This window comes from Labeo rohita, chromosome 1 (genome assembly GCF_022985175.1).
Source record: "Labeo rohita strain BAU-BD-2019 chromosome 1, IGBB_LRoh.1.0, whole genome shotgun sequence".
NCBI lineage: Eukaryota > Metazoa > Chordata > Actinopteri > Cypriniformes > Cyprinidae > Labeo > Labeo rohita.
In genome coordinates this window covers 29,528,952-29,554,525 of record NC_066869.1, presented here as the reverse complement: position 1 = coordinate 29,554,525, position 25,574 = coordinate 29,528,952, and the positions used below count along the sequence as shown (strand labels likewise).

General features: G+C 36.8%; 1 protein-coding gene across 3 annotated transcripts in view; it reads left to right on the top strand.

The window, feature by feature from the left end:
* The window catches only part of vps8 (VPS8 subunit of CORVET complex), a 153,946-nt gene that overhangs the window by 105,323 nt on the left and 23,049 nt on the right, over positions 1 to 25,574 (top strand). For all 3 annotated transcript variants that reach the window (XM_051106347.1, XM_051106339.1, XM_051106356.1), the window contains exons 41-44: positions 5,586 to 5,755; positions 8,228 to 8,396; positions 11,663 to 11,716; positions 18,275 to 18,355. In XM_051106347.1, the coding sequence (XP_050962304.1) occupies positions 5,586 to 5,755; positions 8,228 to 8,396; positions 11,663 to 11,716; positions 18,275 to 18,355 (474 nt within the window). The remainder of the gene's footprint in view (positions 1 to 5,585; positions 5,756 to 8,227; positions 8,397 to 11,662; positions 11,717 to 18,274; positions 18,356 to 25,574) is intronic.

The window sequence follows — 25,574 nt, the reverse complement described above, 5'->3', positions numbered from 1 at the left end:
GTGAAGCACTATATGAAAGGGGTCATATCGTGCTCTCTTAAAAAGCCTTGATTTTGTTTTGGGGGGTGTAGCCTACTAGAACATGCTCTCATACTTGGTGGTTCAAAAAACTGATTATTTTTCAAATAATTTACATTATTACAATACCTTTCTCCCCAGCCTGGCACAAATGGCTCGATTAGTTCTGGGTTTGATGAAGGCCCACCTTCCGAAAAACAACTTTTTCAGATCTTTTTTTATGCCCAAACATGCACACCACACATTGATTAAAATTCAAAAAGTGAAAAAGCATAATAGGATATTCTACATCCAGCTATTAAGAGAGTAGAGACCTGTTAGGACATGTTTCAGCAGTATTCATAAAAACAGTGTGGGGTCACACACATACCTAAATACTGTACCTTCTCAATCCCTTTTAATAGCCCTTTAGGAAGTAACGCCCTTCAGAAAAACTATCAAACTAAACTTACTCCAGCTTATTCTCACAGCTGCTTTAATCGGGTCAGTTGAGGGTGGAGTGTTATGAGAACTCATTAATGGCTGTTTCTTCATTAATTAACAAGCGCATAATTGAAGAGGCTCTCTGGACGTCTTAGGTCCCGTAATGGTTATCAGTGGCACGCACACATACACCCTACAGTTTTACTTAATGAACAACTAAATACTTTCCCATAAATAGTTTCCCTCATCTCAAGCCCTCCCAAAACCTTCTTTAAAGCTGTCTGAAAACTTCTGAAGCATATATTCCTATTTGTGTTTTAGTGTTATTACATTGTAGCAACTGGATTAAATTCCTCCCTGGTTTCGGCTTTACTGAAAAAGGCTTTGCTTGTTATTTTCTGAAAGTCAAGGCAAAGTAAACAAGAATAAAGAGACTTTGTTGTCTGAAATTCCACTGAACTTGCCTGACACATATTGACTTCTTTGTGCAATGCTAATTTATTTTATAGATTTTTGCTTATTAGTGCGTAGAGTTGCTTTCTTCACCTTAGTATCACCTGTGATTGCATCCATAAATCTGCATCACACTTTAGTGTGTTCCCTTTTATTTATTTTTATTCTATATTTAACAAATAAATGCTAAATCAAGCTTTTATTTTTGAGACCTGAACCTTGAAAGTGGTGTTTTCTTTGGTCATAGTGTACATTAATCATCTGGTACAGACTTTTAAGAGTTTTAGTATGTTGCACATTTCTTTGAAACCTTTGAAGTCCTTTAGCCCTGTTGCCAGAAGTTGATCAAGTATGTGAAGAAACAGAATGATGCATCAATTTACTGTTGGGAACTCACTGTATCACGCTCGTGTCCAGTTTAGATGTTGTGTTGAAGTTGCCCTTACAGGGAGATGAAATGTCTCTTCTCAGCCTCTAGAAAAGACATTTCTGGGTTAGTTAATATGTATGTTGTTTCTTAAGGCTAGCCTTAAAAGATCCTGAGAATGTGTCCTTTTCAACCCTTGAATAACATACCTGAATTAGTGAATTAGTTAATTAGTTAAAAAAAAAAAAGCTTGCCTTGTCTTCTCAATGGGGAAGAGTCATGCCTTTCCTCACTTGAGATATTTAAAAAGCTTTCAACTGCTAAAATCCATTTCTTTGTTTTCTCTCCATAGTATTGATGTTTAGTAGATCCTTGTATCATCAGTAGATTAAAATTTATAAGTTTGTATTAGCATATTCAGTTTCTTATTATACCAAAATACAGGAGTTAACATTATGCATTATGCATTTTACTCCTGAGCTGTATTGTTACCAGAGAGAAAGGTTTTCACTTTGTTTACTGTGAAAGAGTTTTATTTGCTGTTTAGTCTTGTTAGGGAAGCTAATTTGAAAAATTAGCTTGCCAAGCTAAGCTACAATACTCACAATTACTGTCAAGCTGTCCTTTAGCAAAGGTAGCTACCTAAATTGGTTACTTAAACTTTTGTTTAATTTGTCTGCTCTCAGTTTATTTATTTTATTAGAGCAGTGTTTATCTGACTCAAAGGGTATTAACATCACACCTGAACACCTGCATTTACATTTAAACAATAGAAAAATGTGACCCTGGACCATAAAACCAGTCATAAGTAGCACGGGTATAATAGCCAACAATACATTGTATGGGTTAAAATGATTGATTTTTCTTTTATGCCAAAAATCATTAAGATATTAAGTAAAGATCATGTTCTATGAAGATACTTTGTAAATTTCCTACTGTAAATATATCAAAACTTCATTTTTTATTAGTAATATGTATTGCTAAGAACTTAATTTGGACAATTTTAAAGGCGATTTTATTCAATATTTAGATTTTTTTTTTGCCCCCTCAGATTCCAGAATAGTCGTATCTCAGCCAGATCTTGTCCTATCCTAACAAACCATACATAAATGGAAAGCTTATGTATAAATCTTGTATAAATATAAATATTGTGTACATATGTATAAAGTGACTGGTTTTGTGGTCCAGTGTCACAAATATAGTAACAAAACAAATTTCGGTAACAGTTTACAATAAGGTTGGTTAGTTAACAATAGTTAACATGAACTAAGAATGAACAATGCTTCTACAGCATTTATTAATCTTTGTTCATGTTAATTTCAGCATTTACTAATACATTATTAAAATCGCAAGTTGTGTTTGCATTTGTTAATGCACTATGAACTAACATGAGCAAACAATGAACAACTGTATTTTTATTTTTAACTAATATTCACAAGTTCGCCTGCCCATCCAGTCCTTATGGGCAGTGGTAAACAAACTTGGCTTGCTGTCCTTAATGGAGGCTCGAACCCGAGGCTCAGCTTGAGCGCAGAGTTCGACCCCCCATTGCGATATTATCTAGAGGGAGAATAAGAGAAACAGAGGAGGAGAAGGGGAGGTGGAGGGATGCCGGAAGAACGGAGGCTGGGACAGTGCAATGAGAGCTGCTTATATAGGCTCGTAATGATGATTGACAGGACTGAATGATTAGGCTCCTCCTGAATCTATGTTTGGAACTTCATTTATCAAATTACATCTTATTGTAAAGTGTTACCCAAATTTTTGAAACTTTTTTTTGAAAAATATATATATTTTGTTAAACAAAAAAAAAAAAAAAAAGTGCCACAAAGGGAGTTTTTTTTTTTTAACTAACTGATTCACTAAAATCAGATGAGTTTGTTGAATCTCCTGTTGCTGAGCTCCTGTCATGCTACTAAAAATTCAAAGGTTTTTGCCATTTTTATCTCTGTTTCGCTTTCTCTGTCTGTTTAAACTATCACCAGATATGGTTATGCGGTCTTTCAGTTTGTCTGTGGAAGTGTGTGTGTGTCAGTGTATGTTTGCACTCTCCCTTCCATGACCAATGGGAATTTGCAGCTTGTCATTCAAGGGAAATAGCGAGCAAGGCAAGAATACCACCTGATTCCATCCCCCCACCCCCCTCACACACACACACACACACACACACACACACACAAATCTTCCCCCTACTTTTGAGACTCTCCACTTGGTATCACTGCAGTAAATAACATGCAGCCACAAAATTGAGACGTAAATTACACACATACGCGCTATTGAACAATCCCTTAGGAAAGCTTGTCCTGGCATACATTTCAACACACACACACACTTTGTGAATTGCCCCGATAGATGATGAAATATTTTGAAATGTATGTTTTCTCCAATCCTCAGATGTGTCTGTCAGGGTTAAATGTGCTTCCTTGGGTGTGTGTGTGTGTTTACAGGCTTGTGTATGTCTGTGTTTGTGTGTGTGTGTAATACTCAAAATGCTGCACTAACAGCAGAATGAAATAACATACATCAAACACCTATCTCTCTCTCTCTCTCTCTCTCTCTCTCTCTCTCTCTCTCTCTCCCTCTCTCCTTCTCTCCCACTCTTCAGTGTTTTTATATGACCTTGCTGAAACACATCGCCTCTGGTGAGGAGACTGTGTAGATTAACGGAGATTCTTCCACTCATGAAAATAAACTGAACCAATTTTAGTGTCAGCACAAGCTCAAGTGTTAATCCATTTCACAAATTTCAAAAGATATTTGATTGTGATAGAAAAGAAACGTTTAAGGGAGTTGAAACGGCATCTGCTTCCCTTCAGATCCGGAGTCGTTTCACATGCCTCATTGGTTTCAGTCCCGACAATTTCATTCGTTATGGGGAAATTCTTCCATTGCCTGTGGTTATGGATGAATAAATGTGTTCCCTCATGAATCAAACTGAAATAGGATAGTTGGCACATAACTTAAAAATATTAACTTTTTTTTACATGAAGATACCATGTTAAAAATGCATAAGGATAGTTTTCAAATTTAAGCCCAGATTAAATATGATGGCTTTCATGGCTTTTAGCATTTTCCATGCTGGTTTTAGGGAAAATATGTGAAATGTATTTAGATATGGTAAAATGTGTTTCGTATTAGACACTTATTTATAGCTAAAAGCATAACCAGTAAGTCAAACTATTTAATTAACAGAGATGCATAGTTGTGAGGGATCTTTGTGAAGGACACTGTACAAGTGCTGTTTCTGCTGAAATATGCTGCAGTTTCTGCAAAGTTCTAAGTGCTAAAATGCAAGTACTCTACCTACAGTATAGCTGTTATGTAGTTTACTTAAAGGAGAAGTCCACTTCCAGGGCAAAAATTTACAGATAATGTACTCACCCCCTTGTCATTCAAGATGTTCATGTCTTTCTTTCTTCAGTCGTAAAGAAATTGTTTTTTGAGGAAAACATTTCAGGATGCAGTTTAAATGCGGCTTCAAATGATCCCAGATGCGGTATGTAAACAATCCCAGCCAAGGAACAATGGTCTTATTAAAAAAATACAATTTAAATACTTTTTAATCTCAAATGGTCATCTTGTCTTGCTCTGCCTGAACTCTGTGAATTCTGGCTCAAGACAGTTAGGGTATGTTGAAAAACACCAATCGTATTTTCTCCCTCAACTTCAAAAATCATTTCAAAATTACCCTACATCGCTGCAGAAGTACCGACCCAGTCTTACAAAGAAGCAAACACCCTTAACAAAAAAGGTAAAACAGTGATATAGGATGATTTTGAAGCTGAGGGAGAACATGAGATGGGAGTTTTTCGACATACCCTAACTGTCATGAACCGGAAAAAAAAGTTCAGGCAAAGCAAGATGAGCGTTTGACATTAAAAAATATATAACTTGTATTATTTTTATGAAAATAACCCTTTTTCCTCAGCTGGGATCGTTTACAACCGCGTTTGAAGCCGCATTTAAACTACATTTTGGAAGTTTAAATTCGGGGCACCATAGAAGTCCACTATATAGAGAAAAATACAAAAAACATAATTTCTTTGTGACTGAAGAAAGAAAGACATGAACATCTTGGATGACAAGTAGGTGAGTACATTATCTGTAAATTTCTGTTCTAGAAGTATACTTTTCCTTTAATAGTTCACCTAAAATGTTTGGGGATGTTCAATCAGGACACATCACAGCCTAGACATAAACTTGCTTCATCTGAATGAGCAGAATCATTCAGTGTGTCTGGAGTCTGTACAATAACTCAGAAAACTCAAAAAATAACTAAACTCGAAAAAAACCTTTTACTTTACTTTTCCTTTCTTTCTCTCAGACGTTGTTGGAGACAACCACAAATCTGTTGAATTCAGATCTTCACTGGTCTCTGTCACACCTGCGTAAAGCAGTCAGTAGAGGGCTTCACCCAAGACAGGACCACTGCAACATCTGCTTACAGCAGTACAAGAGGCGTCAGGAGAGCGAGGAGGAGATCATTATCTTCAGGTACACACACATATACAGTATCATCCAACGCTTTTTGCTATAACAAACAAAAATGATGCCTTTCACATTCTTTTTTTGTAATATGGAATGCATGTTAAACCATTTTTGTTAAATGCTGTAATTATTAAATACATTTACTGTTTTAAATTGGGGCTGTCATGATCTGTATTTTTATAGCCAAAGAAATTTATGATAAATGCCAAGTTCTGTCATGCAACTCTAGATGGTGCAGGCTGATGGGTCGTTAATGCAAACTGCTGATATCCACAGTGTTAAACTACTTGGCACAAGCTGATTGGTTTGTGTTGGGTACACAGCCAATGAGCTTGCTACTTCTATTATATGGCTGGTTAGCATTCATTAGAGCATTTTGCAGCGCACTTTCAGAGTTCCACCGAAACTGTTAAATTTCCTGAGCTCCATTTGTGTAGATATGCTACGAGACATTATATATGTTACACTGTAAAAAATAAATAGTTGAGAAAACGTAAAAAAATAAATAAATAAGGCAACTTGATGCAGTAAGTCTTTTGAGTTCTCTCAACAATAGTTTTTTTTTAGTTTTTCTCAGTAAAGATACTTTGTTTACCCAACGTAAATTTGTTTGTTCATGCAATGCTGATTGTCTTATTTTGCTAAAGAATGTCTGGTTTTCGCCTGTCATCTCCTCCGATGTGATTTTGTGTGGCAGTAGTAGCAACACACTGCATCTTTTGCATTTTTTCCAGTTTATGATGGATGCCAACCAGTGTTAAGTTGCAATACAACCAACCACTATATGGAAGTGTAAACCTGATCATTTTTTGGTGCTGGATTATTTACAGTATTATTGTGTAATATTAACATGATGTCAATATTTAATTAAGTTGGCTTTAATTTAATTCTATTTAATTCTTCTTCTTCTTCTTCTTCTTCTTCTTCTTCTTCTTCTTCTTCTTCTTCTTCTTCTTCTTCTTCTTCTTCTTCTTCTTCTTCTTCTTCTGCTGAGACTAAATTTTAAAGTGTATCTCCACCTAGACATTTAAAGCTATAACCACCCATTCACCACCCAGACCTTCAGATGGGTCTGACTCGGGTTGCTGTATCTTTTCTAACTGATCCAACTTATGGTTTTCCTAAATCAGACTATCGAAACCACCAAAAATCCCATAGACTTCCATTGAGGGCCTCAAAACTTTTGTACAATGAAACCTAGGGTGTATCCGAGCTGTCTGTTGCTATAGCAAAGCTTAACAACTCCCTACTGAAAAAATAAACCAGCTTAAGCTGATTGGTTGTTTTGGTTGGTCTCCCAGGCTGGTTTTGGCTACTTTTTTTAGCTGGTCAGGTTGGTCTTAGCTGGTAAAGCTAGGAGACCTGCTTAAAGACCAAGCTTAAACCAGCTATTTTCAAGCTTAAACCAGCTAAGACTAGGCAACCAGCCTAAGCTAATTCAAACGTTAAGCTTTTCAAAGTTATTTCATGTTTTCAGACAAGGCTTTCTCAAGCCAACTTCAAAGTTCGTCTGCAAACTTTACTTATCTAGTTTCTAGTTATTGTCAATACAGGTATATTGTGATACCTATTTTATAAATATTAGCATTATATAATTTATCTATTTATTATCTCCCAGTGATCGCCCTGCTCTATCAGTAGCCACGTTTACATGTACACTTTTTTGTCATTCACATATATATATATATATATATATACAAGATAAAAGGATACACAATATAGCTTGATCTCAGCCAGCTGATCAACACATATCATCTTATCACCCTAATTTCTTAATAGTTAAAGCAGAAAGGGATAAAATAACAGTATGACCCTCTGTAACGGAGCTCTGAAATGAATGGCATTGTGATACTGAAAAGATTTACTGTATTTAAATGGAACAAATACATGATTTCTTACCAAGAGTTGATGAACAGTGAATCAAAGCGTGCAATCGTGTGCAAATCGGTGATCACGTGCAGTTGCTGACGATCGTGAAAGCGTGCAGTCGCGTTCTTATGTGCGCTGTTTTACCGGTTTCACTTTCTCTTTCGAAATCTATCACGTTTAGCAAGGAGGGGAGAGGATGGACAGGGGGGCACAGCCCGCGAATGCCCCCCACCTTGGCGCAACACTTGTCCTGCTTGATGTAGACTCAAATTAAATGGTTTAACGTGTTTACTTGGCAGAATTTTAATTTTGTTTGGTTTATAGAAAGGTTTATCCCACCCCTCTCAAACCGATTACAATTTCCTTCGGTTTTTATTCCGATTGAGGTGTTAATATGGAGTGGATTGGATTTTTTAAATGATTACAATGCTTCATGTAAACTCACCTAGTGTTGGTATCCAGCCATTAAAAATTCAAGATAATTGTGGTCATTTTTTTTCTGATCCCTTATTTGAGTCATATATTTCTTGCTGTTGTAGCACTCTGCCCAAACTTGCTACACAAACAGACCAGGATTAGCATCATTCTGAACTTTTATTTCATGTGTAGCTGTGGACACCTCTACCACTGCCAGTGTCTTCAGCGTAAAGAAGCGGGTGTTTTGAGCGAGAGGCAGTATTCATGGAGCTGCTACAAATGCACATCCAACCAGGGCTCACGGCCAGCGGACAGACCCAGCGCAGAAAGCTCTCGATCACGCTCTACTTCTCTGGCACAGGTCAGTCAGACAATCACGTTTCACAATCAGTGTGTTCACCCAAATATGAAAATTCTGACCTATTTTACCCACCCCAATGGGCTCCTATAGAATGCCATTTTTATTTACTATTTAGTTGTCATATTGCAAGTTCTGCCTATGTCAGTCAAGCTGTTATCCCCAAAATAAAAAAAAAAAAAAAAAAAGAAATACTATGAACGTGGAAGGTAGTCTATATGACTTTTGCCCTGCGTTTCAAGCCTGAATGCATACCAGCTTTGTGTGTGGAAGAGACAATAATGTACTGAAATATTACTGAACATCTTCCCCCAAAAGCATCAGTCATATTGACTACTTTTTATTCTTGGCTGCTTTTGATCCTTTTTGATGTGAACTGTTGTATAGAGAAAGAAATAAAAGCATATGGGCTTGAAAAGACATGATGGTGACAAAATAATGACTGAGAAAAAATGATTCTTTTGGGTAAACAAATCCTTTAACACTTCATTTAATCTGTTTTTCATTTGAACTGTTTGTTCATGTCTTTTGACTATCCATCAATGTGCCTCTCAGTCTATCATGCACTCATCATAATTATATCAGCACAGAATAACTTTTCTTTAGGGGTGAAGAAGGTACTTTTCCTTAGTTCAGTCATGTTTTTAATCTCTCTCATACATTTTTGGGACTACAGAGAGTTCACATTAAAAGTGTTATGACTTATAGGGTGCATATAGGGTGTATATATTATCCACGCTAATTGGATCTCTGTTATGCGGCAGTGGTGTATGGAAATGGCATGCAAATGGCTTTCTCAGCATGCACCTGTATTAGACGTAACCATAGGAGGCTGATGGCTGCAGGCACAAAAGAGAGCCATGCTAGTATTCCTAATCACAGAGGTGTTGCCACAGTGATTCTTTTGGAAGTAAGGAAAAAATTATGCCTAGCCGGTGTGATTAGAGTGTTGATACAACTGCAAAAACGAAGCATCTCTAAAAGCTGCTTTCACCTTAAACACACGGCCCATAATTCCTGCTGATTGAATCGGCACTGCACATCAACAAAAGAATGTTACATTTCTGTCTGGCAGTTAGTGGTATAAATGAAATAATAAATGTTAAAGTAAGATGAAAGTGTAGGATTAATGGGTTAATGATGTGATAATTTAATTGTTTATTCAAAAATACAGGTGAAGTGCAATTCATACAGAAAGTGGATATAATGTATGGCCTTAAACCAATAGTTCACCCAAAAATGAAAATTCTGTCATTAATTACTCACCCTCATGTCGTTCCAAACATGTAAGACCCTCATTCATCTTTGGAACACAAATTAAGATATTTTTGATGAAGTCCGAGAACTTTCTGACCCTGCATAGACAGCAACACAACTACCACGTTTAAGGCCCAGAAAGGTAGTAACAACATTAGCTGCTTTTCTACTGGCGGGCCAGTGCGGGCCAGTGTGGGCCAGTGTGGGCCAGTGCTTGATGGGCCGGGCGGGGCTAATAACCTCTGACCTGTAGCACCAAGCCCAAATTCACGTTGCATTTCCACTGTTGGGCCAGAAGCTCTGCAACACCTCATTAAAACCTTCCCCTCACACGCTCTTTGAGATAACATCACGCAACCCTATCATTTTACTATTAAAGAGAAGTTATCAGAGAAATAATCAGAAATGTATAAATCCCTGGAACTGTGGGATTGAGTGATCACAAAACAAACATGACAAACATGAACAGACATTTTTTGTTGTTTACTTAAAGATTTAAATCCAAAAGCATCAATGTAATAATAAGAGATACATTGATCAAAATGAATTTGTCAGGACTGAAAATTAGTCACATAAAAATAAAGTGGAATTTACAGTTTTTTTCACAAAATGAAGAGGACACACATTCAGTCATGTCTGTTTCTGTTTATCTGTAGTCAGTGTATACATTGTAACTAATACATCACGTTTAGAAAGAACAATCATGCGACCTGAGTAGCAGTGGGAGCTCCTGAACAAAAACTATGATATTTTATGATATAAGGAGCTAAATATGAACATAAGAGATAGATTTACTGACAGATAAAAGATGTTACTGACTAAATACATGAATGTGATAGCCTATGATTTGTCTGATTTCTTCAAGCAGTCATATTTACCATGTTTACTATGGTAATGGCTAGCATGCATTGTATTTTGCATCGCTTATAAATATTTCTGCGTTGTATGGTGATCATAATCCACATCGGATCTCAAACAGAAGTTATTTCAAACACTCGCTGCTGTCTGAAAGTGAGTTTTGAGCTAAATTATAACTAACAAACGGCCACTTTTATCATGTTTGTTTTGTGATCACTGAAAAACTATGAGATGATCCAAGCCGCTGACGCTCTCTAGATGCTGAGAAACTCTGTCTTTGTTCATAGCCACTCCTCAAGCTCTTCAAGAGCTGGCCCGTTTTGGCCCAAGGTTTTTGGCGGGCCAAAAAAACCCTGGCCCCAAGGAAGCCCCGACAAGGCACGATCAAGCCCCGGGAGTGACAGTGGAAACAAGACTGGCCCTGGCACACACTAGCAAGCCCACCATTAGCCCGACAGTGGAAACCTGGCTATTGTTAAAGTAGTCCATGTGACATCAGTGTTTCAAACATAATTTTATGAAACTGTGAGATTACTTTTTTTGCACAAAGAGAACAAATAACAGCATGTCAGTTGCATTGCTGTCTATGCAGTCACAAAGCTTTCGGATTTCATCAAAAATATCTTCATTTGTTTTCTGAAGATGAACAAAGGTCATGTCCATTTGGAACAACATGAAGATGAGTAATTAATGACAGAATTTTCATTTTTGGGTGAAATGTTCCTTTAATGTAACATATGCGGCAATATCACTCTTGATATAGGGCATATATCATGTATTACATTTTTGTATGTAAGGAATTAAAAGAATAAAATTCTTAAATTTAAGCTATTAAGTAGTTAAAAACTTCTTAAAATTAAATTTTTAACAAAATCTTCAATGCTGCTTATTATTTTAAACATGTTTCTCTGGAAGATCAAAGTCATGCGGTGTGACCAACATGCAGATACATAAAACATAAAACAGCAAATGATATCATAGAGAGGACTGCTGCAGACCCTCATGACAGATAATTGCACCTTTTTATGTCCAGATGAAGGTAGGTTAGTTGGGTAATTATTATGACAGATCTGTATTGGAGTCTGACCCTATTTCTGTACTGCTTTTGTCATAATCCGTCAATCATATTTAACCTGTCACCTCCTGTCTTTCAGACCAAAGTGATGTCTACTCATCGTGGGATTGTGGCAGAGGCTCTTGGGAGAAAGGTAAGCAAGTGCAATTACAGTCTACAACTACACTGGATTTGATTAAGTTAAAATGATTAAATCATATGTCAGCTAAAAGAAATGTTCTGTTTTGATGTGCTTATATTTATATTGTCCACTCATGTAGCCACAAACTCAGATTAGATTTTAGATTTAGCTTTTAATTGGTATCAGACCTTTACAATGAACTGTTTTAATATTGTGTTGCATTTTGTCTTTTTTATAACTGACTAAATTCAGCACTTTTAGAGGTTGCTCTACTTCAGCTAGATGGGGAATCATAGCTCTCTTCCACTCTGCCTTTTGTGTGTTCATTCATCCATAAAACGTAAATGGCTTTTTCTCTGCTGGTTCAAAGCAAATTAGCTTGCTTATGATTGCATTACACTCTCTCCCTACTTTCATGCGTTTGTTTACTGGCAGGAATGGAGTGATGAAACAGTCCGGCCTTGTCTGTCTGTCTCTTTCTTTCTTTATGTCTCTCGTTTCTCGCTCTTTTGGAGACATTCTCTCTCTCTCTTCATTGAGCATTCATTGCTTGTCGGTCAAGAGACTTGGCGTTTTATGCAATGTGACAGTGAGCCTTAAAGACAAGACAGAAAGTGACATGAACCTTTTGACCTATTCCTCTTCTCCAGCATCCCTTCGTCCTCTCTCTCCTTTAATAAACCCTCAGCCATTAGCATCACTAAGCACTGTGTTATCTGTAAAAAAAAAATTCAGCACTTTTCCAAGTTCAGAAGCCTGCTAACTCACAGAATTATACCTGTGGAGACTTTTGCTTTAATTAACACATAATGCTTCAGAACTCCTGCATGCTAATGATAACAAGGCTGACAGGACGACACACAGCGTTTTTTTTTTTTTTCCTCTCTCTCCCTTTTCTTTTCATCTTTGAATGCAGTGCTTTTGCAGCAGAAACTGCTTTTTACATGCAAAGATAAAGATTTGAAATGCTTGAATGTACCTGTACAAAAATGTCCTACATGGACAAATACATATTCAGATGTTTAAAAAAAGAAAGAAAGAAAGAAGTATGTGACATGCAGATTAATTAATTGGATTAAACACAATTAACTGCTGAGAAAAGTCCCCAAATAAAGATGATTCATGTACAGATAAACAGTGGCTTTAGAAGTCAAAATAATATTTGTTTTATTTATTTTTATTTATATATATTTATTTATTGTAATTTTATTTAAATAATATGTATATATTTTTTTATTTTTATAAATATTCTTGAACCTACAGTGCTCCTTCCAACTGCAAGAATTTGTAATAATTTGTACAAGGTGGCATAATCTAGGGTAGGGTTGTACAAAAACGTACAACTAAAACATAAACCTAACCCCAAAAGCTCAACCATGATTGTAATATGAAAATGGATAAATAGGATCAAATAAGATACCTGTACCTGTAAGGTACTTCAGACATGATTGATTTCATTACTTTTTACGTTACGTTACTTTTCATTCAACCCAGGCTCGTTAGAAATGAAAATGTGCCTGTGAGTGGCATCACAATTGTGTTCGGTTTTCTCTGAAACAGCTAAATGGGAATGTGGCATTATTTGACGTTGATTGTTGTATGTATCGCAGCAGTTCAAACTAGCAAGGTTAATGCTCTATCACATTTAAAAATAAAGTACCACCTACACTAAACCCGACCCTGAACTTCACTGGTAGTGTTAACAAAAGTAAAAGTGAGATAAAAATACATTTGCTAAAGCAGCCTTGCCATTTTATCTTGCTTTTACAAGCTCTTTTATCATGACTCATGTTTCACGGACTGTTTCAAGTTTTTTACATCACAAGTGCAACCAGGTGAGGTAAGGAGACAGTTCACTACATCAGAAAAGCTATCCCTATGAAGCTGGATATTTGATGCAAATGTGAACAATTGTTAGTTTACAGATCATGCATAGATCAGGAATTAAGTTGTTGGTGTTTTACTGCCTTCAGTGTTCATTTAAGGTGGAAACTGTAATGAATTGTGTGTATTGGTACATTTTTTAAGTTTCACAGAAATGTACATAAAGCCATGTTTTCCCAATGAGCGTACAGTGGAGATCAAAATGAGAGAACAAGCCATAAATACATCTGAAATATTGTTAATCTTGATTTCTCAAAATTTAAAGGAATGTGAGCTGTGGGTATATCACTGTTCTACCAACATGTTTGACAAAATCACAAAGACATTTCAGCAAAAACATAATGGTTAAAATTAGAGAACAGTAACCACTGTAGCATGAAAGAAGATTACAACTAAAATTTTGGAGGGTTGCAGCAGTCAAATGTTAGTAGGAGGCCCTTATTTTGAATGACTTCAGCACATCTGTGGCCAAAGGACATCACTAGGACATCACAAGACATCACTGGTGTGATCTTGGTCTACTCTTCTTCTAGTCTCTTCCATAGTTTGGTGACCGTAGTGGGTTTCTTACACCCTTTTTACACTTGGTATTAAGATGCGTTTTGGTTGATCGGATCTCAAGTTGTCAATGGAGACACATACCCGTTTATACCTGCCGTTTAATCCGTCTCTTCTGTCCACTTTGGGCCACTTCTGACCAAATTAACCCCTATGGTGCTGATTACGTCAAAAGGAGGGTGAATACGCAGATCCCTCTGTCAGTGTCAAAACACGAACGGGAGGGTTAACGTAATTGCACATCTATATTACGTCTGCTTGAGCTTACTTCTGCTAGTGTTATTAGTAGACATGCTGCACAAAGTTTTGTTCATGTATATGTATGGTATTTTTCAGCTGTTTGGGAGCAGTGGAAAGACATAAGCTTAGACAAATTTCACGCGTTCACAAAATTATACAAAAGAGAAAAGTGCAGAGTGTAGCTGCTTTTGTTTCAGCAGTGATAGGCTCAACACCCCACCAAACACTGTGGATTTGCACTAGAAGGCAGGACTGGTGGAAAAACGTTTGTTTTTGGTTGTGTTTGTGTTTGGTACGTTTAATGATGATCAGTGGCTCGGACATTTTCAAATGCGCTGGCGCACATTTAATGTTCTTTGTGATAATTTGCAGCCACTACTGAACTGTCAACATTAGGTCAGTAGGTGGATACTAGGCGGTCTTCTGTGGCTGCTTGAATGCATTCGACCACTTGACTGTCTACACCATGTAAGCAATCCGTTTGAATGCATTTTCGACTACCTCTGGAAGTGGTCGAAAATGGGCAAGCACAAATATTTCACACCCCGTTTACACCTGTATTTAGCTTTGTCCACTTGTGATCCGATTGACCAAAACATATCTTAGGCCCTGTTTACACCTGGTGTTAACATTCTTTTTCGGCGATCCGATCACAAGTGGACAACGCTAAGTACAGGTGTAAAACGGTGTGTAAAATATTTTGAGCTTGTCCACTTACGACCACATCAACCAGCATTTGATCGGATTGCTTTCATGGTGTAGACGCGCGTGTGGTTGAATGTGTTTGAACAGGTGCTAAAGACCGCCTTGTCTCCGCCTACTGACCTAATATTGACGGTTCAAAATCATTAGTGGCTGCAATGAACATTAAATGTGCGCGGTCGCATACAAAAATGTTTGAGCCACTAATGATCATTTAAGGTACAGAGCACAATATTTTTCCACCACTCCTGACTTCTAGTGTGAATCCACAGTGTTTGGCGGGGTCTTGAGGCTACCACTGCTGAAACGAAAGCGACTGCTCTCCGAATTTTTTTCTTTTGCCTAATTTTGCAAAGGTGGGAAATTTGTCTGAGCTTAATATTAATATTGGTGCGCGATAGCTTAGCCCTCCAGCACATGTTTTGACACTGACAAAGGGATCCACCCATTCACCCTCCTCTTGACGTAATCACGGGGGTAATCTGGTCAGAAGTGGTCAAAAGACATAAGAGATGCATTAAAACGCCAGGTGTAAACGGTGATGGGTCTACTTTGTCCATTTTTGACCAAAACGCATCTTAATACCAAGTGTAAACAGGGCCTTAGCCATAACTTTGTCATCAAGGTTTTTCCAGAGATTTTCAGTCAGGTTTAGATCAGGACTCTGGGCTAGCCATTTCATTATTTCAGTGTCCTTAGCTTCAAGGAACTGCTTTACACCTGTTTTGCAGTGTTGCGGGGGCATTTTCTTGCTTGAAAGTTGTAAGCTGACTGGGAGATGCTTGCAGGGATGGAACCCTTTGTTGTTGAAGGAGATTCTGATAAACTTTTGCATTCACCTGCCATGTATCTGTATAAGAGGTCCCAACTTCTGCTGCAGAAAACATCTTCCAAACCATGGCACTTCCTCCTCCAACTTTCATTGACTTCATTTCCCCAGTTTGACACCGAACATAATGTTTCCCATCAGACCTAAATAAATTAAACTTACTCTCATCACTAAAGTGAACTTTGGACCAGTTCTCCTCTGTCCACACAAGATGTTCCCCAACAAAGGTGATCTTAGCCTTTTTATTCTCTCTCCTGATGAGAGACTTGGTCATCGTAGAGTGTGCTTTCAGTCCGACTTCTCTTTAACATGCTGAGACAGATCCGTACCCTGTTCAGCACTGAACTGGCAAGCAATTCCAGCTGCAGTGTTGAACCAATTCGCCATCGAGAGTCTCCACATTGTCCTGTCTTTATGGACGACTGGTCTTTTTGGGGGAATTGAATGAATTAGTGTAATTGTAAACCTACAATTTTCAAAAAAAAAAAAAACAAGATTTGTAACAGCTGAAAGGTCATTCCTTTGGCCTTCACCTGGACAACCTCCTGTCACAGGGTTTCAGTTGAAATTTTCAGTTGAAAATTGGAGGTACAGTATGCTTCCAGTTAAATAGGGTTTGTCATATAATTAAAGAAATTAGCACCAGGTGCCAGATTAACAGCAATAACTTGAAGGTATCTGTAAGTATTATCTAATTTTAGTTCTATTTCAAATATCTCATTTAAGTTTCTTATACTGTTCTTCAGAATAAAATTTATGAAATATGCTTTAAAAAAAACTGCCCTTCTGTTAGGATAAGTACAAATAGGACTAAGTAACCTTGAAATTTAGTAAATTGTAGGTTGTTCTTTTTGATGTCCACTGTATGTTGCTAAAATAATGGGTAAAATTGACCACCTCAATTATATTTCGTATAGCCAACAATGAATTCTCAGACATTTCACTAAAAATGCGGCACTCTTACGTATTTATTTTTTTCTGATGCTGTTTTTAGTCCCTCCCTAGCTACCTACAAGAAACATTATGTTTAATCTAAACAAAACACATGCTACTTCAGGTCTCCAGGAGGCTGATCCTAAGTGCCATGAGAAGAAAGAGAAAACGGCAGATCTTTAGAAGTAGGTCAGACGTTCTCTAAACGATTTCAACACCTTGTCTAGTTGGCTGAAATGCTCCTCCTGATGTCTCACGGTGCAGAAAAGTGGCTTTTTACAGTTTTTTAAGCAGGGAAATACATTGGGCTATCAGAAAGTGTGTAATTGGTTTATTTAAATAAGTCGTGCGTAAATAACGGATTTAATGAACGCTTCACCAAATTATCCTACCTTTCCCACAACACTGTCACGCGAAATCGACGTTCTCCAGCTCAGCGCCCTGCATAAGGAGACAGCTGAAACAGCGTGACAATGTTCATCTCCTTCTTTCTGCTGAAGGGAGGGCGCAATAATTGCATTTATTCTTCTGCAGTGACAGTAGCATTTGTCCTTTGTGCCACTCAAAACAGACTCTGATTATATATAAAGGCCCAGTGAGGTGAAGTGAGGATACACTTGATTTAATTCTGGAACATTCTGTTGAAAACCCTCTCTGGGTGGAGTTTGGCAGATCTTTAGGGTTTGTACTTGACTTCATGCCTTTGGGACTGGAGAAGTCATTGACGGATGACAGAGACTTAGAGGTTTTGGATCACTGGAGGCTGATTTGAGCCAAACCAAGTGATGAAATGATTCTGATTGGTGTGAAGGACACTGGAATGTATCTTTAAATAAGTCAGTGTGCCACTATGTATGAAGGGCCTGTCTGTAAATCTGGGCTAACAATGCTATGGATTATTATAGATACTATTTACCCTTGTAGATTCATATAGCCACGAGAAGAAATATATGGCCGCATAAACAATTCATTGGCAAGCAAACTCAAAGTATTTAAATACTTATTTTCTTCCTTCTTGATATTGCTGTCTGTTGATGTCATTTTTTTTTCCTTTTTTTAAATGTCACATCCGTCAGGCTTTAATCACTTGTCTTTCCAACATCTTAGGCTCGTGTATGAAAATGTCACATTCAATGCGATTAACACTCTTCTGATTCTTAAAGGGTTTAGAAGTTGTGCAGTTTGCTATTTATCAAGTCCATATCTGGCAGCAGGGTTTTGCCCCTTCATATTTCAGATTGACATTCTAATGTTTTTATATATGTTGTTGATATATTTTCACCAATATGTTATGTTTAATTGCTTTTAGGATTATCTCTGGCCATTTTAAAGTGGTTTTAGCTGGCCGGTGTGTCTAGTGTCAAGGGTGTTTCGGTTATGTGAGTATGTTAAGCCGTTATGGTGGTATGTTTTTCTCTCTGCAGATATTGACTGAAGCCACTCTGGATGCCCAGCAGACACAGGCCTGGGATCATTTCCGTACTCTCTACAGAGGACCATCTAGGGTACGACTGACCTTAAAATGTTTTCTTTCCATTCCCACTCTCTATATACAGCTGAGCTCAAATGTTTACATGCCACTCGCAAAATCTGTTTACTATTTTATAAATAGCTTTTTAGTACTGAAAAGGTCATAAAAAGCTATCAGTTGTATACACTACACTGAAAAAGTTTGGGGTTGGTAAGATTTTCTCTTATGTTCACCAAGGCTGCATTTATTTGATTAGTAAAAACGTTGATAGTGTGAAATATTATTGCAATTTAATAATACTTTTCTCATAATTTCTTATTGTTGATTGCTGCTTAATTTTTTGTAGAAAATATATGAATATAACATTCAAAGGAACGACATTTATTTGAAATAGAAATCTTTTGTAACATTTTAAATGTCCTTTCTGTCAATTTAATTTATAATTTAATGTCTCCTTAATAGATAACAGTAATAAATTCTTTCCAAATAAAAAAAAAACATCTTACAGACCCCAGACTTTTTTATTGTGTCCCATGAGACAAAATAATTAAAATAACTATAATTCACCTACATTATCTGATTCAATACATATATACCCTGAACTACTCTGATTATTAATATTTAGCATTGCCACCATGAGCATCAGTAACTGCTTGCAGCCTTTTGTGATTGCTGTGCATAAGTCCCTGGTTTATCCTAAACATTAAAGTTGCCAGCTGTTCTTAAAAAAAAGCCCCCGGGTACTTTAAGTTCTTGCATGCTAGTTGAGCTCTTCCCCACAGTGGCTCATGATTTTGAGATCCAGCTTCAGGAAAATTTTAGGACTTTTACACGCTATTACAAAAGGCTGCAAGCAGTCATGGATACTCAGGGAAGCAGTGCTTGTTCATAAGAACCAAGACCACATAGACATTTTATTATCAGCAGTTGCATTTATTTGTTTTGTGCAATATTTGTAAATGCCAGTATGGAAGGATATTCCAATCTATTTTTAAATGGAATTGCAAATCTTGCATTACCATTTGCGTTTTCACTAGGGATAGAATGGTTCTTGGAAAAAAATCGAACCGTACGGTTCTCCACACACGGTTTGCGCTAGGACCGCGGTTCAACTTAAATCTGACAACACGTCTGTAATATGATTTATTATAAATAACGCGTAAAACAAACAGGCCTCAGCTAATGTATGTTTCTGTTGATTGATGCGCATTCAGGCTTTCCAGTACAACAACAGCAATGGGGGAGGGGTGGGCGGGGAAACGTGGACAAACCATTCTCTCTTGTACAGTGCTGTATGCCGGAATATGAGCTGTCATTTATTCCGTCAACATGCTGTTCAGGTGAGGCCTGATCTCTGAGAATATTCACATATTGATATCAGAGGACGCAAGCTCGGGCGCACAATGAGAAGATTTGTGTGTGCGCTCATCCGAAGCTCATCCTCAGAACGCGCACAAATGTTAAGCTCTGTCTGAAGTAGGGCATTCACGGGCCGTGCCACTCCGAACGACTCTGCGAAAGTGAAACCGATACAACAGCGTGCATAAGAAAGCGATTGCATGCTTTTGCAAGCATTAGCAGCTGCACGCAATCACAGATTGCACACTTCCCACCCAAAACGTGATTTGTGCCCCTCTTATAAATTTAAATGCATCCCCAGTGGAAGTGCCCTGGCGCCAGCTCTGCTCTGAAGTATTGTGTTTGAATGGACAAATTCACACAAAAATTATGTGAACATGCCCGTCTTCGTAAGTATCCTATAGCAGACATCAGTGCGTTCTCTTAAAGTGACAGCACTTTCTTAGTATTAATCATACAGCAACAAGAAAATCACTCACTGCTCTTGATTGCATATTTTACATTTGATTACTTTATCCAAATTCTGTACCTAAAAACTAATGTTAGACATACCAAAAAAAAAAGGCATACTTGCGACTGCGTTTTTACATCACATTTGCTTTTAATCATACTGTCGGGCAGTGGTGGACGAAGTACAAAAATCAAGTACTTGAGTAAAAGTACAGATACATATAATAAAATATTACTCCAGTAAAAGTAAAAGTGCTCCTTTTTCAATTTTACCCGAGTGAAAGTACATATTTGTACTTTCACTCGATTTTTTATGTACTTAAGTAAAAAAGTACTGATAGATTTATTTTGCAATTTTATATAGGCTACTTAATTTAATTATATTTTAGTACATGTTCTTTTATAATCCTACTGCTCAAAATACCTGGGATTTTCCCAGAATAGCCACTATATTAACAACAAAAAAATATATTTTTGTTGTTAATATGGACTATGTTGACGAGAGTGATTTGACCATTTAATTTTCACCAGTAAGAAAAAAAGTGTTTTACAGCTTGGTGTTTTGCGGAACATCACAGTTATATATGACTTGAGAATAAGGTCTGAAGTTAGCAAGTACATTTTAAGGAAAATATAATTATATTTTCATAAAGGGTTTTTTTTGTCTGTGGTGTAAAAACACCCCTGGCCAAATGCCCCCAGAGGGCATCACTTCCCACTTTGATAATTACTGTAGTTACCATGTTCTGAATATCACATCCTTTCTTTTTCCTTCAGATATAAACTATCTAGGTGGTTGAATAAAAATATTTGGACTTTATATCTAAAAATTACCTCAACTTAGCACCAGCAAGCTTGTTAGATCGGCTAGTTGATCCAAACAATATAAAAATGTATACTGTTGATAAATAATATAACAGACGTCACACAGGGCTAAATGCGTAGCCTTTTTAATAAAACTGCTAACGTTACAGCAGCGGGGAATATGAACATGCATGAGTTATTTTTTTAATGTGTTAATGATGTTTCTTTTTTGACCTAAAACATAGAGACACTGATTTTGATGTGTCAATTCAAGCATTTCAGTGGGCTTAAACAGATCAGCCTTTACAGCAGATTAGTTCACAAACCTAATTATGATTTTCAGTTACAATAATTTATCCTAAAATTTGACATCAGCAACTTACTTTTCGCAGCATCAGTCGCACGCTCACAAGATCTCCCAGTGCTCTAAATAGATTGTTTGAATCAATGAGTTGTCCACTCGAGAACAGCTGCAATCGGATCATTCCAATTCGTGAATGAATCGTTTGGTGCGACTTGCGAACCGATTTAGCAGGGTCATTGAAAAGAATCAGTTTGTTCATGAACCAGACACCGCTTCTGCGTCTCGGAGCACTTGATAAGTAGTAACAATATGTTTTATAAAATATAGTAAAGTAAAAAAGTATGATCTTACGCTTTGGAATGTAGTGAAATAAAAGTGAAAGTTACTCAAAATTAAACGACTCCAGTAAAGTACAGATACTTGAAAAATGTACTTAAGTACAGTAACATAGTTACATACAACATATCATATGTACATTCATCTGTTCGGGGAAAGAACTGAACACACTTTTAGTGCCATTCAGTGGACATTTCACATTGAATATGTCACAAAACGTATGTGGAAGTACGTATTTGCAACTTGCGAAAAAGCTCCCACCAGTATGTTTTCGTCATGAGATCATGTTAGCAAATTCTCTAAGGCAGTGGTTCTAAAATTTTTGGTCACACTTCCCCATTAAATTAAAAAAAAAAAAAATCTTCTAAACTGAAAGGCACATACAATTGTTTAACTTTCACTGTGTCTACTCTCAGCACTCATGCTACTTCTGACACAAAGGACAAATGGATTTGCAATTGTCACATTGTCATGTCCATCTTAGACAGATTTTAGCTGTTGCGGCATTACCCAACAACGGTTCCATCCAGTGGAGACACATTATTTGTGTTGCTGTTGCTGTTGAAGGGTAAGTTCACAATAGCAGCTTGTGATGCTGTTCACTAAAGCGGTGCTTTTCGATAAAGAGGATCGTCTATATTGGGCTTGTTCAGATGATGCAAAGTGAATGGTTTGAATGAGAAAGATTTAGAGAAATTGGCGATCTGCGCTGTTTTATGAAAGGCAGAAACCCACTTGAATGCTGTTGCCATAGCCGTTTCCTTTTTTTTTTTGCTATTTCTGCTCTTCTCCTGCGCCCCCCGTGCAGTACCTGTGTGCCCCCCCCCCACTGCACAAAAGGATATGTAAAGTCTTAAACTGCAGCTCTGTTGCAGATTTTGTGGGATTTTCAGTTCAGCCATTGAGAATACATGTACCAGTGCCTTACAAGATTATTGCATAACAGTGGATTGTTATGCAATGCAGTGTGTGTGCGTGTGTGTGTTGCCTTTGTATATTTACTGGAGTCATTGAGTCTTACTGTTTATGGGTCAGCATCAGAAAGAGATCCAATTGTCTTCATGTAAGTGTTTTACTGTCACTATCCTGTCTGAACACACTCACACAGTGCTCTGCCCTCTGACCTACTGTCACATTTGTGTACTCCTCGTATTGTATGTGAGTGGTCCAGTTTTAAAGTTAGGTGTGCGCAGATACCTATGTATGTGTGTATATGGGAGGTTTGAAGGCCATTCTTCCCCCCCTTAGTTTTATATTTATGTACTTTTTCCAGATTAGAGACCTGTAGTATTGGACTCTATTCATGCCTTTATTTCTACTTACAGCTCTATCCATCATATACACACAGATGCACTCAAATATACTCTCACCCACATGGGCACACCCCCACATACACTCACACAAATGTAGAGATGCTCAGCAGAATCAAACGTAGGTCTATGTCGACTCAGTGCTGCCGACTAAAAACTAAAAAAGTTTACTCTGTGTCAAATGGCATTTTAGTTAAAAGTGTCCTTGATTAGTATCATTGTCCCATTTACACTTTGAATTAATATTCGTTTACTGTAATAATGTAACACTTGATCACATTAAAAGCCAGGCGTAAATGCACCCAAGAGGGATTATGATTTGGTCGTGATCGAATCACTGAAAACATATTTGTAGGTGGTCTGACATGGATTACGACACATTTAATGGAGTAAATGCATTTTTGCTATCCACTTTCAGTTATGTAAGCAATATGAATTGAGGTTACACTGTAAGTAGTCATATACTTAACGCTTAAGATTAATCTTTTTGACACATTTTCACAACACGATTATTGTGGCCCAAATTAAACACAGTAAGTATGGAAAATAAATAAATAAAGCTGTCAGTCAGAATCATGTTTTACTTTTTTACTTTTTTTTAAGTTTCTATATATAATGCATTATAAAAGTATTAAATGGATAGTTCACCCAAAAATAAAAATTCTGTCATTAATTAGGGATGCACAATATTGGATTTTTGCCAAAAGCCAGTATGCCGATATTTTTCTACTCCTTTTGGCCAATAGCCGATGCCAGTACCGATATATTTCCTTTGTTTGAAAACAGCACCAAGTCTGTCCTCTGTGGAAATTAGAATTATTATTAATTTTGGTTAGCTTTTTACAAGAACTTATTTGTTAGAATTAAATAAACAAGAATGAAGTTCTTTTATAATGACAGTACAATAAAGCTTTGAAGATAACTAAATAAATAATGTATTAATCACTGCATTTATTTATTTATTTATTTTTAGAAAAAAATGCAGTGGTAACCTTGTCATTTTATATTAAGATTTAACTTTTATAGATGGTCTTAAGCAAAAGAGTTGTAAAAATTCTGAAAATATTTTAGAACTCATAATTTCTTTTAAAAAATGTAACACGTTACACATTAATGAATAAATCTGTATATATAAAATTATTTAATATAAGCGTCATGTTTTTTTGTTATTTAATTCATGTAAGCTATAGCTTCTGACTTTTAAATCAAAACATACTCACGATTTTATGACATTAATTACTGCATTATTTAATCAGAAACACAGTCTAAGTGTTATTTGTGTATTTTACTTTCATTTTAATAAAAGTAGGCCAGCAGCACCCCCTACGGAATTAAAAATTAGAATCTAATCATCATTCTGGCAAAACTTTGCTTCAAGAATGAGCCACACTGCTTACATGATTTATTCGCTAGCACCCTGTAAGAACATGTGAGTTATTCCTCTTATTGGCAAGACACATCAGCATAATTTTTCATATCAGTATCGATATCGGTCCGATAATATAGTGCATTCCTATTAATTACTCACCCTCATGTCATTCCAAGCCTGTAAGACCTCCGTTCATTATTGGAACACAAATTAAGGCATTTTTGATGAAATCCGAGAGCTTTCTGACCTTGCATAGACAGCAACGCAATTGACACATTCAAGACCAGAAAGGTGGTAAGAATATCAATAAAATAGTCCATGACATCAGTGTATTAATTAAATGTTTTTATGGAGCTACGAGAATACCTTTTGTGAGCAAGGAAAGTAAACGGCAAAAAAAAAACGACTTTATTCAGCAAAACATGCATTGTGGTACTTTCATTAACGCGTGTTGAAGACCGACACGGAAGAGAAGAAATTGTTGAATGAAGTCGCTGTTTTTGTTTTCACACAAAAGTGTTCTTGTAGCTTCATAAAATTATAGCTGAACCAGTAATGTCACATGGACTTTTTTAATGATGTCCTTACTGCCTTTCTGGGCTTTGAACGTGGTAGTTGCGTTGCTGTCTATGCAGAGAAAGAAAAGCTCTCAGAAAGCTCTCGGATTTCATGGAAAATATCTTAATTTGTTTTCTTAAGATGAATGAAGGTCTTACGGGTTTGGAATGACATGTTTGGAATGACATGAATGTGAGTAATTAGTGACAGAATTTTTGTTTTTAGCTGAACTATCCCCTTAATTTATTCATGTGATATGTCTTGTAGTGCATTTTCTGATCTCTGATCACATGAATAATAGTAACCACAGATATATTACATTGTAATAATCATCTACTTATTGTTTGCCTTTAGAAAGTAAATTTTATTGAAACACAGGACATACAGCCTATAAAAATAATAATACAATGCATTTTGCCTTTGGTAAAATGGTACCTTTATTACAATTATTTATGAAAGATATATTATGAGTACCCTTCAAATGCATTATGCATAAAGGCTTCAGTTAAAGTGTTTTCAGAATTGTTGACAAGCACTTCCTGCAGACTGCAGTTTTTAACACCTCAACTTTTTTACAGGATCCAAGAAACTCCCACATTGGTGAGCTCTCTTTTTTCGGGTGTTGGTAGATTGTATGGTTTTCGCTTGTCATCTCAGACATGATTTTGTGTGACAGCTACACACTGGCTCTGCCCAGTTCCCACAATATTGAAGTGTCAACCAGACAGTTGGATTATTTACAGTAATACTGTATATGTCATAT